We start from the raw sequence: 14,570 nt of genomic DNA on the forward strand, positions 1-14,570 counted from the left end.
TATGTATAAAATAAAAATTGCCATTTTAACCATTAAAAAAAAATGTTTATCCATTTAGAGAGAGAGAGAGAAAGAGGGAGAGAGAGTGAGTGTGTGAAGCAGGAAGGGGGCAGAAAGAGGAGAGAATCCCAAGCAGGCTCTCCACTGTCAATGCAGAGCCAGAGCTGGAGACGGGGCTCCATCCCACGAACTGTGAGATCACGATTTGAGCCGAAATCAAGAGCCAGACACTTAATCTACTGAGCCATCCAGGCACCCTTAACCATTTTTAAATGCATATAGTTTAGTGACATTCGCTAAAGTTTTTAAGAACTACTGATGTAGGTAATGGAAAGCTGTTGAAAGAGTCTTATAATTAGTTTACTCTGTTGACAGTGTGAAAGCCAAAAGACTACTACATGGGACATCAAGTAGAAATGTGGCTTAGATATCTAGCTTGGAAGGCATTATGATACAGATGGAATTTAAAATCAAGGAATGAATGTACTTTTCCTGTGTGATCATGAAGTATGTGAGAAGTAGGCTAAGGATGAAATATGGGAAACATGTGAAAGAGAAATTATTGGAGACAAAAGGAAACCTTGATATTATGGAAATCAGGAGAGTTAAGGAGTTTCCCCCAAAACAGGGTGATCAACATATCAAATGTGGCAGTTGTATTCAATAAGAAATTAACTTAGGAGTTTACTGGATATAGTTATGACCTTAGCAACAGAAATTTTACAGAGTGGGTGAAGATCTAAACCATACTATAATGAGATGTTTGCAAACAGAGATAGCTGATGTATCCTATTTGAGACATTCAAACTGGGAAAAAAGAAAATCAGATTTTTTAGTAACAATGACATTGAAGTTATCCAAGTAACTCATTTTTTTAGCATTTCATCAAAATTTTGACTTTCTAAGTATTTTTTCCACACTAATTTTTAAAAAATTAGGGAGCTATAATTTTGATCTCTATTTTGTGGCTTTACCTTCAGGTGTGCTATTTTGTGTAGGTGGTAGAGGTGGATCTGGTGACCCTTTTCGCAGTATTGAATGCTATTCTATCAACAAAAATAGTTGGTTTTTTGGGCCAGAAATGAATAGTCGAAGGCGACACGTCGGTGTAATCTCTGTGGAAGGTAGGTCCATTATTGTCTTAAGTCATAGCACATGATGATAACACTCTTTATAAATATGTAAACTTTGACAATTTCTTTCTATAAGAAAATTGCTAAATTATAAAATGTTTCAATATTATCAATAAAATATTTGGATGGTGATTATTTACTTGCCTCATGCCCATAGATGCTCAGCGAACAATCTCTTGCATGTAGATGCTTCAGTGGGAGATGAGTAGTAGGGAGAAGGGAGTTAAAATAAAGAGTTAAACTCTTTTGAGTTGTATTTGCAAAATAAACCAAGGAAAAGTGTTTATTGAACTCAAATAAATATATATCAGCTTTTTTCTATATATTTATTGAAATTATATATATTTTTTTTACTGGTTACTGAAAATGAAATAATTACAGAAACATGGATAAATTGTTAGGAGACTTGAAAAATTAACTTTTTTTCTGATTATAGAAGCTTTTTGGGGGGAAATTTGAAAACATTCTAATAAGTAAAAATCATCTATAATCTAAACACCCAGAAATAATCCTAGTTGACATTTTTGTATATAATCTTTACAGTTATTGTATGTGTATTTTTAATAATTTCATTTAGAAAAAGTTTGATCATATGTATTGAATTTTATATTTTCTTTATATAACATACTGAGCATTTTAAAAATTTTATCAAACATTCTTTGAGAGCATGATTAGTGATTTCATCTACTAAGTAATAAGTTGGGAAACCTAAGGTAGGATAGTGTTTGAGCATTTAAGTAACTTCATATACAGCAGCACATTCCAGGCATTTTATTAAGTAGAAGCTTATAATTATTTTAATTTGACTATTTAACTGACATTAATTCATGATGTTGAACAGAAGAATAGTTTGAAATTCTCATGCTATTCTAATTATATGTTGAGTATAAATCTATATAACAGTTTACTTACTTGGAATCAAATGAAAATGCTTCTCTATTTGATAGGTAAAGTGTATGCAGTAGGTGGACATGATGGAAATGAACATTTAGGTAGCATGGAGATGTTTGATCCTCTCACTAATAAATGGATGATGAAGGCTTCAATGAACACAAAGAGGTGAATCAGCATGGAAATTTTTTTTGATTTGTTGGAAAATAAAGCTCCCAATAATTTAAAGGGCTAATTTTCTGCTTTTTACACTTTTAGAAACTTAAAATACCTTCTTAAACACATTTTGTTAAAGCATCCATTGAGAATATATTTTATATTTTTATATTTTAGAATATAGTAACAATTGATATAGTTTCCATGTAAACCTGAGCATTGACTTTTTTTTTTTTTTTTTACTTTTAACTCTGAAATAATTTTAGGTTTTCAGAAAAGTTGCAAAAATAGTAGAGTTCCTGTATACCAGTGGTTCTCAACTAAAGATGATTTCACTCCCATTTTGGAATGCTTGGCAATACCTGGAGACATTTTTGGTTGTCATAGTTTGGGGTCGGGGATGTTGGGGGAGTTGTTGCTGGCATCTAGTTGAGAGAGGCTAAGGATGCTGCTAAAAATCCTGTAATGCACAAGAAAGCTCCCCACAGCAAAGAATTTTCTAGCCCCAAATGTCAATAGTGCTGAGATAGAGAAATCCTGCTGTATATACTCTTTACCCAGTACCTATAATGTTGACATCTTACACCATTGTGGTACAATTATTTGAACCAGGTAACTAACATTAATACAAAGATATTAATTAATCCATAGACCTTATTCAACTTTTGCCAGTTTTTCCACATATTCCTATGCTTTGAATTGGTTTTTCTTATCTAGTTATATTGGCTATTAATCTAATTCAGCGTGAATAGTAGCAGAGATAGGCATTTCTATCTTATTCTTGATCTTAGTAGAAATGTCTCTGTTGTATCCCTAGTAAATGAGATACTGGCTTTAGGACTAAGGCATAGTATTTCAACATGTTAAGAAAATATTTCTCATTTTTTACTTATTTTTTATTAGCATTAATATTTAAACTTTTCATCTACAGTAAATTGAAATATATGTTGCTAAGTGGATCAGTCTAAAGAGGAGAAAGATTTGCAGTAGCATGACTTAGTGGATGTTGACTAGCCTGTTCAGAATTTTTTTAATGACTATTCTACCGAATTTTCAGGTATCTTAAGGTGGTATCAAGGTTCAAAAGCATAGTAGACCAAACATACTCTAAATTGATAGGCAGTAATACCTAAAAATATTAAGGTTACAGGTTAAAAGCCTGCTTTAGATATTATGAAATATGAAATATACCAGTACAACATGGTGGAAAACCAGGTTTGCAATTAATTTATGTTTCTTATGGAGAAAAGTACATGAACCAATATGAAGCACAGCTCTTAAAAAAAAAAAAAAGAAAGAAAAGGAAAATGAATACAGTGTAGTTGCCTGTCTTGAGAAGTGGAGTCTTTATATCAAGGAAGATTGTAGTGGTATTCTTTATGCTGATCTGTCTGTATCTATAGCTGGGGTCTCAGTGGGATATACAACATCATTTGGGAGATGGTAATAAAAGTTAGACTCTATACTTTTTTATTGCATCCTTTTAAATTTATTCTGATTGGATTTTTTTAATGAATTTAACCTGCTAATACAGTAATATATGTTTATCATTTGAAAATAATTATGGTAAATGGGTGCACACAAAAATTATTGTAACTGTGAGAGTTATAACCTGGGATGCATGCAAGGACTAGCAGGTTAGTAAGAAACCTGAAAACTGTGTCATATAAAAAATTGTTGAAGATTTTTGGTTTGGAGAGAGGATTTTTAAATTTTATTTTACTTCCAGTGTAGTTACCATACTGTGTTATGTTAGTTTCAGGTGTACAATATAATGATTTAACAGTTTCACCCGTTCCCTACCCACCTCCCCATTGGTACCATCTGTTTGTTCTCTATATTTAAGAGTCTGTTTTTTGGTTTGTTTCTCCTTTTTTTTTTTGTTCCTTTGTTCCTTTGTTTTATTTTCTTAAATTCCACATATGAGTGAAATCATATGGTATTTATCTTTCTCTGGCTGGCTTATTTTGCTTAGCACTGTACTCTCTAGTTCCATCTGTGTTGTTGCAGATAGCAAGATTTCATTCCTTTTTATGGTTGAGTAATATTTTTTGTATGTATATACCACATCTTCTTTATCCATTCATCTATTGATGGATACTTGGTCAGGTTCCATAGCTTGGCTATTATAAATAATGCTGCAGTAAACATAGGGATGCATATTTTCCTTCAAATTAGTGTTTTTATACCCTTTGGGTAAATACCCAGTACTGGATATTAGGGTAGTTCTATTTGTAATGTTTTGAGGAACCTCCGTACTGTCTTCCATAGTGGTTGCACCAGTTTGCATTCCCATCAATGCACAAGGATTTCTTTTATTCCGTATCCTTGCCAACATTGTTGTTTCTTCTGTTTTTGATTTTCAGCCATTCTGAGAGGCGTGAAGTGGTATCTCATTGTGGTTTTGATTTGCATTTCCCTGATGATCATTGATGTTGAGCATCTTTCCATGTGTCTTTTGGTCATCTGGATGTCTTTGGAGAAATGTCTGTGTGTGTCTTCTGCCCATTTTTAAATTGGATTATTATTATTATTATTATTATTTTGGTGTTGTGTAAGTTCTTCATATATTTTGGATACTAGCCCTTTATTGGATGTGTCATTTGCAGGTATCTTCTCCCATTCAATATATTTTAGTTTTGTTGGTTGTTTCCTTTGCTGTGCAGAAGCTTTTTATTTTGATGTAATCCCAGTAGGTTATTTTTGCTTTTGTTTCCCTTGCCTCAGGAGACATAAGTATAAAGATGTTGCTATGATCAACGTTAGAGAAAATACTGCCTTTGCTCTCTTGTAGGATTTTTATGGTTTCAGGCCTCACATGTTGGTCCAAGTCTTGGCTAAAAACCAGCTTAGCATCATGATAAAAAGGCAAGGGTATAAAAATTAAAAGTGTACTTTAGAATTTTCTCCCATGTTTTAATCTACACATTATAATTTAAGCTATTGGTAGTTACTATGTAGCATAAATTCAGTTCTATTAAAGTATTAAAATGTTATTTATAGGTAAGTGACAAGTAATAATGTATTTTAAGACCAGTTTTTTTCTTCCCTAGGATTCTTTCTCCTTGTGAAGAAAAAAGAAAAGCTAAAGATCTCTTTTCAGCAGAACTCTCTTCACATTTCCATCTAGTATCTCATACTATAACATGAGAAGAAAACCCAGTTAAAAACATTTTATGTTAAATTAATTAAAAATAGAAAATTAGATGGCAGTGTGATCCCCATGTGCAGTTCAGTTTAAAATTGCTCATCACGAGGCGCCTGGGTAGCTCAGTTGGTTAAGTGCCTGACTTTGGCTCAGGTCGTGATCTCATGGTTTGTGGGTTCAAGTCCCACCATCAGTGCACAGCCTGCTGTGGATCCTCTGTCTCCCTTTCTCTCTGCCCCTTCCTCACTCACTCAAAAAAACAAAAACATTAACAAAAATAATAAAATTGTTCATTTTCATATTAGCCATTTTTAACTCTTACAGAATGTTGCTACAGTTTGCAAACCTTGATATAAACCTCAATATTTGAAGTTAGGTTTTATTAGTTTGGGTTTGTTTCTTTAAATAAAATTGCAAGATAAAATTAAGGTGTTCTGAATTTTATTCTCTGTACAAAGCTGCTCTTAGGCAAGATTTTCAGTATTTATCCAGATAACTCTTTTTCTTCCATTACGTTTTCACTCTGAATCAAGAAGGCAGAATTATTCTCATATCTAGGTTTATGTGAATTATTGAGCTGTCTTTGACATCCTCACTCTATTTGCTGAATTGTGAATTTGAAAAAGGAAAAGGTAATCTAATTTAATCTCCCATGTGGTGCAAAATAGATATTATTTTAACAAATACACATATAATTCATGTAATTCACTGGGAGGAATTACAGAATGCTCCACTACATTTATTAGAAATATAAATAAATGTTACCATAAATCCATGGAAGGAATGAAATTACCTTGGGAGAGAAAGTAAAAGTGATAAGAGGCCTTAGGGAACTTCAGAATTTGACGATGAAGTAGAAAAGAAGGTGCTGATAAAGGAAACAGAATAGTACCAGCCAGAGATTTAGGAGGGAATTCACACGTGTGATTTCATGAAGATCAACAGAGTTTTGAGTAGTAGGAAATAGCCAATAATGTCATATGCTCTTGTGGTTTGGGATGGTGGTGGGGAGGGAGATTTATCTGGCACACATCTGCCACGATATAACACCTGTATGTCCTAGCATGCACACACATATTCACACACCTGTGAGTTTTTATTGCCACAGTATTTTGTAAGTCATTGCTTGATACTCAAGAGAAACGAGGTTAAGGGGACTGAAAATGAGTAACAACATTATATTTAAGAATTCTTCCTAGGATTCTCTTTAATTAAAGAGTTAGAATCTCAGTTAAACAGCTGTGCTCTCCAGTAATATAGCTAATACATAGCACTAAATATGGGCCAGTTGCCATTCTAAGTGCTTTACCTATATTAACTCAATACCACCCATGTCTGCTCCTTTCTCAAATGGGTTACAGATGAAGAAGCAAGGTAGTAGATGTTTATAAAATATACTGCTTTATCCAAAGTACATACCAACTCAGGGACGGATTATAGTTTTAGAATAGTTTAAATCTTTTTTTTTTTTTTAACATTTATTTATTTTTGAACAGAGAGAGACAGAGCATGAATGGGGGAGGGTCAGAGAGAGGGAGACACAGAATCTGAAACAGGCTTCAGGCTCTGAGCTGTCAGCACAGAGCCCGATGTGGGGCTTGAACTCACGGACCTCAAGATCATGACCTGAGCCAAAGTTGGCCGCTTAACCGACTGAGCCACCTAGGCGCCCCAGTTTTAGAATAGTTTAAATTTTGATTGCTTTGAATGTGTTTTTTAAGAAATTGATGGAATTTTTTTTCTGATCACCATTACAGTGAGTTAGCTTTTAACAAGGGCTGCCTCCTTCTTTTCAAAAAGAGAAATAAATGTCCATCAGAAGTAAACCAATGTGATATAAATCATGTAATATAAAAATTGATTCTTTTGTGTGGTACAGTGAAACCCTGCATCAAAACACGTGCTCTGATGGGCACCTGGGTGGCTCAGTTGGTTAAGCGTCAGACTTCGCTCAGGTCATGATCTCACACTTTGTGAGTTGGAGCCCTGCGTCAGGCTCTGTGCTGACAGCTCAGAGCCTGGAGCCTGCTTCGGATTCTGTGTTTCCCTCTCTCTCTGCCCCTCACCTGCTCACGCTTTGTCTCTCTCTCTCTCAAAAATAAATAAACATTAAAAAATTAAAAAAAAATAACACGTGCTCTGCAATTACATTAATTTAGAATTGAGATTGACTTCTGACCTCCATAACAAAATATCTGTGTCAGTTCATTAATCTCTTATTATGCAGCTGTGTGTTTTGCTAATTGAATGTTTTGGACTCCACTTATGGTATTTTGTTGGGTTTTACTTTATTTCATTTGAGTTTAAAGTAACCTGTGTAGGCTGCATATTATAAAACTCCAGAGGGCACTGTTCATATAGAGTCACACAGTTTGGCAGCCTTGTAGTCATCTGTTTAGAAGCTTTGATAAATCTAAAAATAATGGGGAAAAAACACTGAGGTTTAGCAAAGTAAACGACTTCCTGTTAGCATGATATTTTCACTACTTTTTTCCTGGAAACACAACTGGATGCTAAAGTGTGTTTTTATTGTCTTTGCAGGCGAGGCATAGCCTTGGCCTCCTTGGGAGGTCCAATTTATGCAATTGGAGGGTTAGATGACAACACTTGCTTCAATGATGTAGAGAGATACGATATAGAATCTGATCAGTGGAGTACAGTGGCACCAATGAATACTCCCCGTGGAGGAGTTGGCTCTGTGGCTCTTATAGTAAGTTATGTGGCAGTTTGCTTATTGGATTGCATCATGTCACATCCCTAACCAAATAAGGAAAAGTCTGCTATATTCATTTCTCCAGGATGCAGAGATTGATTGCACACCATATTACGTCATGAAACACTGCTTTCTTGCACAGTCCAGTCTACCATTAAGACCATATATAAATCATTTAAAAATCTAATGTCATGTGTTTTTATTTTTTCTTTATTTAGAACCATGTTTATGCAGTAGGTGGCAATGATGGAGTTGCTTCTTTATCTAGTGTGGAGAGGTATGATCCACATCTGGATAAGTGGATAGAAGTTAAAGAAATGGGTCAACGAAGAGCAGGCAATGGAGTTAGTGAGCTCCATGGTTGCTTATATGTTGTTGGTGAGTGGATGGTATTTCTCTAGTTTAATTTATTGAAGGATATATAATGATAGTGTCATAAGACAACACAATAACACAGATTATGTTGCAGTTAGGCTCAAGTGGAATTAGTCCTAAGATTTGCTTTTGAATTATTAAGGTTCACATTCATGCTTTTTTGTTTACATCTTCATCTGTCATGTTTAAAATTTCTACTTTCATATTTTTACTAGGAGTAGCAAATATATCTAGAGTAGAAGATTATACTTAAGATATATGTTTTTTAGTGTAAGGACACACATGTGCTTTGCTATAATAAATCTTTAAAGATCTAAGACATTTTTTCTCATCTTCATTTCAAGGGAATTATGTTGACTTCTTTAAGCAAATGCTTTTTGACTCACTGAACTGCAGAATTGGAAGGAACCATAGGGCAGTGCTTTCTCAAACTTTAATATGCATATGAATATTCTGGAGATACTGTTAAACTGCAAGGAAGGAGCCCAGATTCTGTATTTCTAAGAGCTCCCAAGTGATAATCAATGCTGCTTCTGGTCCATTCAGCACACTTTCATTAGCAGGGTTTTAAAGAACTATGAAATGGGAATAATAGAATTACTAATGAGGATTAATGAGAATTATCTTTGAGAGACTTATTCTAAGAATTAGCGATAATATATATGAAGCATCTCAAACTGCATCTGGTACTTTGTAGTTACCCAGTTAATAGATAGCAATATTGTGATTGCTAATTCCCTTCTTTACAGAGAAACATAACATAAACATAATGTGAACTTATCTTACATGATGTGTTATGTAAATGTAAATGTATGTTTAGTGTTACATAACTTATAGTTCTCGATAAGGAAATGTGGGATAGTATTAGCATTGAAATATCTGCAAGTAATAGAAGTCATGTTTCTATGTGCTTATGTGTATTAAAGAAAAGAAATAACATAATTTACCTTCAGATCCTATCTGACCATCATAGCTTTGTGAGGTAGCAGAGACTCAGCATGAATAAATTACTCATAGTCACATGCCTGTACTACTGACAAAGCTGGAATTTGAACTTGAGTCTATGAGAAACCAGAGTTCTTGCAGCACACCACTGCTGTCTCTCACAGCTCCCTATTTGGGAGAGCTGTCCCTATCTTGGTCATGGTGGTAATGATACTACTGTATGCATTTGTCAATATTTATTGAATTATGCACATAAAATTGGTGAATTTTACCTCACTTAAGTTGATTTAGTAAAGTTAAATCCATTAGAGAGTTAACTGTTGATTGTTGCTTTTTTTTTTTTTTTTTACTGACCTTGTTTCTAAATAGACTGATCATTATAGCAATACTTCCTGTCCTCAGGAAAATAGGCTTACTTGCTCAGGAGAGTTATTACTCATGTAGACTGAGATGGAGTCTAAAAAGAGGCACAGTTATCTTTAAAGGAAAAAACCGTCAGGAATATAATAAGTAACATTGTTAGAATGATATATGGAGAGGACTGTCATTATCTAGAATATGTAGCATGAAGATGTAGTTTTGGCAAAAATTGGTGGAAATTCAGTCATAGCCATCTCTGTAATTATGAAGGCCATTAACAGTATTAAGGGAAACAGTTGGAAAACTTTAACATATCTAAATGAGTGAAATGATTCAGTGGTAGTTTATTCTCTTCTCAAGCCCTCTGTTTAAAAATATGATACACACTGTACACATAGAGAAGGAATCTCAGTACTATCTTCCTTACCTCTAGGAGGCTAAGGACAAATTATATAAATGTTTGTGGGGGGTTTTTCTTCTAAATTATCTGCTTAGAGACAGGGACTTTGAGTTTTTCCACTTTAAGATTTTTAATCTTAGTATTGAGGTAAAATACTATCTAAATTATCTTGAATTGTAGAAAATGTCTGATTGGACTTGGTAGTGATGATGGGCATTGGGGTGAATTTTTTCCTGGATTTTCTCTATTTTCTAAAATGTCAGAAGATTAGGTTGTAGAAGCTATTGGATTGAAATTTAATAGTTAATTTCTGTGAGATGTAGTACTATTAAAAATCTTTTTTTTTTTTAATATAGGTGGTTTTGATGATAATTCTCCTCTGAGTTCAGTTGAGCGGTATGATCCCCGAAGCAACAAGTGGGATTATGTAGCAGCACTTACCACTCCCAGGGGTGGCGTGGGGATCGCAACAGTGATGGGCAGAATCTTTGCAGTTGGTGGTCATAATGGCAACGCATACTTAAATACAGTGGAAGCATTTGACCCAGTGCTGAATAGGTACTTTTCATGTTTTCCATATGCTTTAATGGGATCTTCCAGTAGCAAATTACTCCAGAGTGCTAAAATACTTATAGTCATAGCTATTAATTTAAAACATTTGGGATATCTTATCGCCCTGAGGAAACTTGCTGCCTTTCAAAACCAGTCTCAATAATAGGGAGTTTTTGTTTTCAGTTAGTATTTTGAGTAAAATAAATCATGTTTTAAGGTAACACACTTTTCCCTATATCTTTACAGGTGGGAGCTGGTTGGATCTGTGTCTCACTGCAGAGCTGGAGCAGGTGTAGCTGTGTGCGCCTGTCTAACTAGCCAAATTCGAGATGTAGGTCATGGATCGAATAATGTGGTGGACTGTATGTGATTTGAGGTCCAGCCACCAACAATTTAGTCATATTTCATATGTAGGAAAGACAACCAAGGTTTTGTATGATCACTTTTGAACAGTTTTCACTACTGCTAGAGTCTTATTTTAAATGGAAGCTGTTGTAGTGTGACTAAATGCAGCATTTAGATGGTAGCTGAAGAATTATTAGTAATAAAGATAAATTTGATACTTCCCACTTTAGCAAATAATGGGATAGGGAAGGAAAACAATCTAACCTGAAATCATACCTCCTCTGAAAAATGTTTAAAAAAGTACAAAAACCTTGAAATCTCTTTTTAAAAACATTTTGGATAAATCAAAATGTAAAATGGAATTATTTCCATTTTGCCTGAGTTTTATCTTTCCTTTTGCCTAAAAGTGTTGACTGTAGGCAGTGGACTTTTCCTAGAAGGGTGATTAGAACCTATTCATCAACACAAGTATATTATATCAGGATACATGAGAGACCTCCTTTTGAAGATCATTTCTACTTGGTGCTGATGAATTTATGCCTTGCTTTTTTCTAGATGTCAGTTTTTAAATTTCTTGGATATTTACAGAAGTAGAAAAAATGTTTAATCTTTCTCAGTGCCACTAGCTGAATTTTCAGAAGCTTTATGGGAGAGCTATCCAAGCGCTTAATTTCAGTTTGACTTGTTAGGGTACCAAATACCTAGCTGAACTAATTCCATCTAAATAAATCTATACCTTCATTTTTTCATCTCATATGAAAAGATTCGTTTATTAGCAAAAATTGAATCAGAGGAAATGGCTTTAGAGTTAATATTCTAGTGCCCAGTTGAGACACCTTGAGAAGAAATGGTGTCAATTACATGACTCACTGAGGGAAATCTGAAAATATTTCTTTAATTTAATCATTTGGTTTTGAGCCCAGGATTATTATCTTTCCATTTTGCTCTTTTTTTTTAAAACAGTATCAAACATGAGTTTATTATCAGAAAATGAATGCATTTTTACAAAAATTCTTTACAGAGTGTGGTTTACAGAATGTGGTTCAAGCCCATCATTACCAATAAAAGATATTGTTGGTAAAAACAGAGAAAGATTGAAACTACTGTTTTTTTCTGTATAATTAATCCCCTCCAGTGTATTTATTGAGCTTCAACTGAAAATATTTCTGTTCATTAATTTGAAGCCAGGATATTGATAAACCTATTGATTTAACAGCTCTTCATGGTTTTAACCAGTATTATAAAATGGCCTATTCATTATATGTAAATATTTATATAAATATTTATGAAGAATATTAAAATATTCTGTTTTGTATTTGTAATGCACTTTGGTACCTTTTTTCCAGGCCTTCCTAAATTTTCCTGTCGTCATGCCTCAGAATTTAGTGTAGTTTCATTGCTGGCAGTCATCTGGTTCACAAAGAATGAGGGCAGTGAGGAACATTACCCCCATCCATCCAACTCTGAAGTTCATTGCCTAGTAACTCTGATGGCCTTCGTTAAAAGGCAACCTCAAGAGTACCTGGCTAGCTCACTCAGAAGAGCATGCTACTCTTGATCTCAGGGTCATGAGAGCATGCCTCATGTGGGATATAGAGATTACTTAACATAAATTTTAAAACTTAAAAAACAAACAAACAAACAACCTGGGCTTGTCAGTACAGCAGGGTAGAAAGCCACATTACAAAAGCCAGTGCCTATTTGGTATATTAGACCAAAAAAATAAAAAATAGTAAGAGGGCTAGCAGATAAAGGTCTTTCATGAGGCAGATTTAAAAGTTCCTAAGTTGTGCCTTTTTTTTTTTTTTTTGCTATCAGCTCATAGGCAAGTTCGTAAGTCATTGCTAGATTTGAATCAGTGTTCTCTTGTGTAACTATAACCATATTTCAGTCAGTCCCCAAAGCATTTAACTCAGTAGCACTCACTGGACAGGTTATAAACTAGCTGGATATGGAGAATAAATCTCAACACCTGGCTTCAACTGTCTGTTTCTTATGTCTCATGGAATTCTTGTGAATAATGCTTGTCTGGCTGTGGTTACTAGTATGTTTTACTTTTATTTTGTGGGAGAGGGGATCTCATTGATCTTACTGTTTCTAAGATTATTTAAAATGCTTTTTTTCTTTAATATATTTCTGCGTAGCACATGTAGAGTTTAGGAGCATAAAGGTGTTACATTTGTTTCTGGTTTTTATTATACTATAGTCATCTAACATACTAAATTGGTACTCTGGCTACTCATAAAATAGGAACTACTCATAAGGGAAGTAAAGTGAAGTAAAGGAAACATGTAGCTGTCTGTTATATTACGTGTAGATACTTAGGAGCATAGTCTTGAAGGACCTGACAATAGTATGAAAAGGTAAATAGTGGAATCAATATACGCAGTTTATTAAAGACACATTTTTGAGATAGGAAATGACAATCAGGCTGAAGGACTCCTGCAATTGAAAGATAATTATATTCATAGGAATAATGACATGACATTATCAAAACAATATGGCTACTTAATTGTGAGGCCTTTCATTTTAACCTTTGATGTTAATAGGAATACCAAACAGTGATCTGAAATAGAGATAACATTCTGAAATAAAGAAAAATTCTGGCAAAAAATTAAAAAAAGGTTCACATATTATTTTTCTTCAAGAGGAATTGTAGATGTGTGGTTCTCCCATAAAGTCATTAAAGCCACTGCTTTCCTATATGGTACTGCCACTTTAAATTACTTGATATTGTTTTTTACTAACTTCACTGTACTCTCCATAACTGATTATTTTAAATTATTTTAAGTGTTTGAATAAACTTTGTATTGTACTCCCTCTAAGGAGTATTATTTATTCTCTTAATTCCCACACAAATTTATAATGCTGTTAAATGCCTAGATAAGAGATTGTTGAGATTACATAAACTCCTCTTGGAAATGGTAAACTTAAGAATTTTCTTTGTTCCTTTTTCTTCGTGTCTTATAGAGAATGCATTAAGAATCTAATTCATATCTTTTAAGTTAAGAATGTTTCCTGTGATTTCTTACATCAGACTCCTAAAGAAATTATTATTGGTGTGTCATTGGCTATCTCTTTATGTGGAATTAAAAGTTGGCAATAGTATTTTCTTAGAGCCATATATAAATTGTGTAGTAATACTCCAACAAATCAAAATAATAAATTATGATATGTACTACCAAATACTGAGATCAGAGTTGGATTCACATCAGTACAGTTGGTTCAAAATATACTGCATATATGTATTATGAATAGCAACATCTATAAGGTCTATGTAACTTTGTATCTTATTTTTTTGATGGCTTTTACAGAATTCTATCAAAACTATATAATTGTTTATTCTCCATCCTTGAAATTGATTTAGTAGGTTGGCTGTAATATTTTTTCTTATATAAAGGATGTTTTTGTTTAACTGAAAATAGATTTTTGTTATCCTTACAAATATTAAAGGTTAAAGGCAACTAATATAAAAGGTTTCACTAAGCAAATGATGAAGAAGTGGTCTCTTCAGCAGCTGCAGACTTGTACTATCTAGAAATGAGATAAATG

The 14,570-nt window shown here is 33.7% G+C and overlaps 1 protein-coding gene across 4 annotated transcripts in view; it reads left to right on the plus strand.

Moving 5' to 3' along the window:
* KLHL8 (kelch like family member 8) overlaps window positions 1-14,204 on the plus strand; it is a 65,328-nt gene extending 51,124 nt beyond the window's left edge. For 3 of the 4 annotated variants that reach the window (XM_086704629.1, XM_025921505.2, XM_086704631.1), the window contains 6 exons: window positions 981-1,124; window positions 2,081-2,192; window positions 7,870-8,038; window positions 8,260-8,419; window positions 10,478-10,679; window positions 10,920-14,204. In XM_086704629.1, the coding sequence (XP_086560755.1) occupies window positions 981-1,124; window positions 2,081-2,192; window positions 7,870-8,038; window positions 8,260-8,419; window positions 10,478-10,679; window positions 10,920-11,043 (911 nt within the window). In that variant the 3' untranslated portion in view covers window positions 11,044-14,204. The remainder of the gene's footprint in view (window positions 1-980; window positions 1,125-2,080; window positions 2,193-7,869; window positions 8,039-8,259; window positions 8,420-10,477; window positions 10,680-10,919) is intronic. The other variant, XM_086704630.1, reaches the window with a different exon arrangement.
* Window positions 14,205-14,570: the final 366 nt, after the last annotated feature.

This window comes from Puma concolor, chromosome B1 (assembly GCF_028749965.1).
Source record: "Puma concolor isolate L17-30 chromosome B1, mPumCon1.1.hap2, whole genome shotgun sequence".
Taxonomy (NCBI): domain Eukaryota; kingdom Metazoa; phylum Chordata; class Mammalia; order Carnivora; family Felidae; genus Puma; species Puma concolor.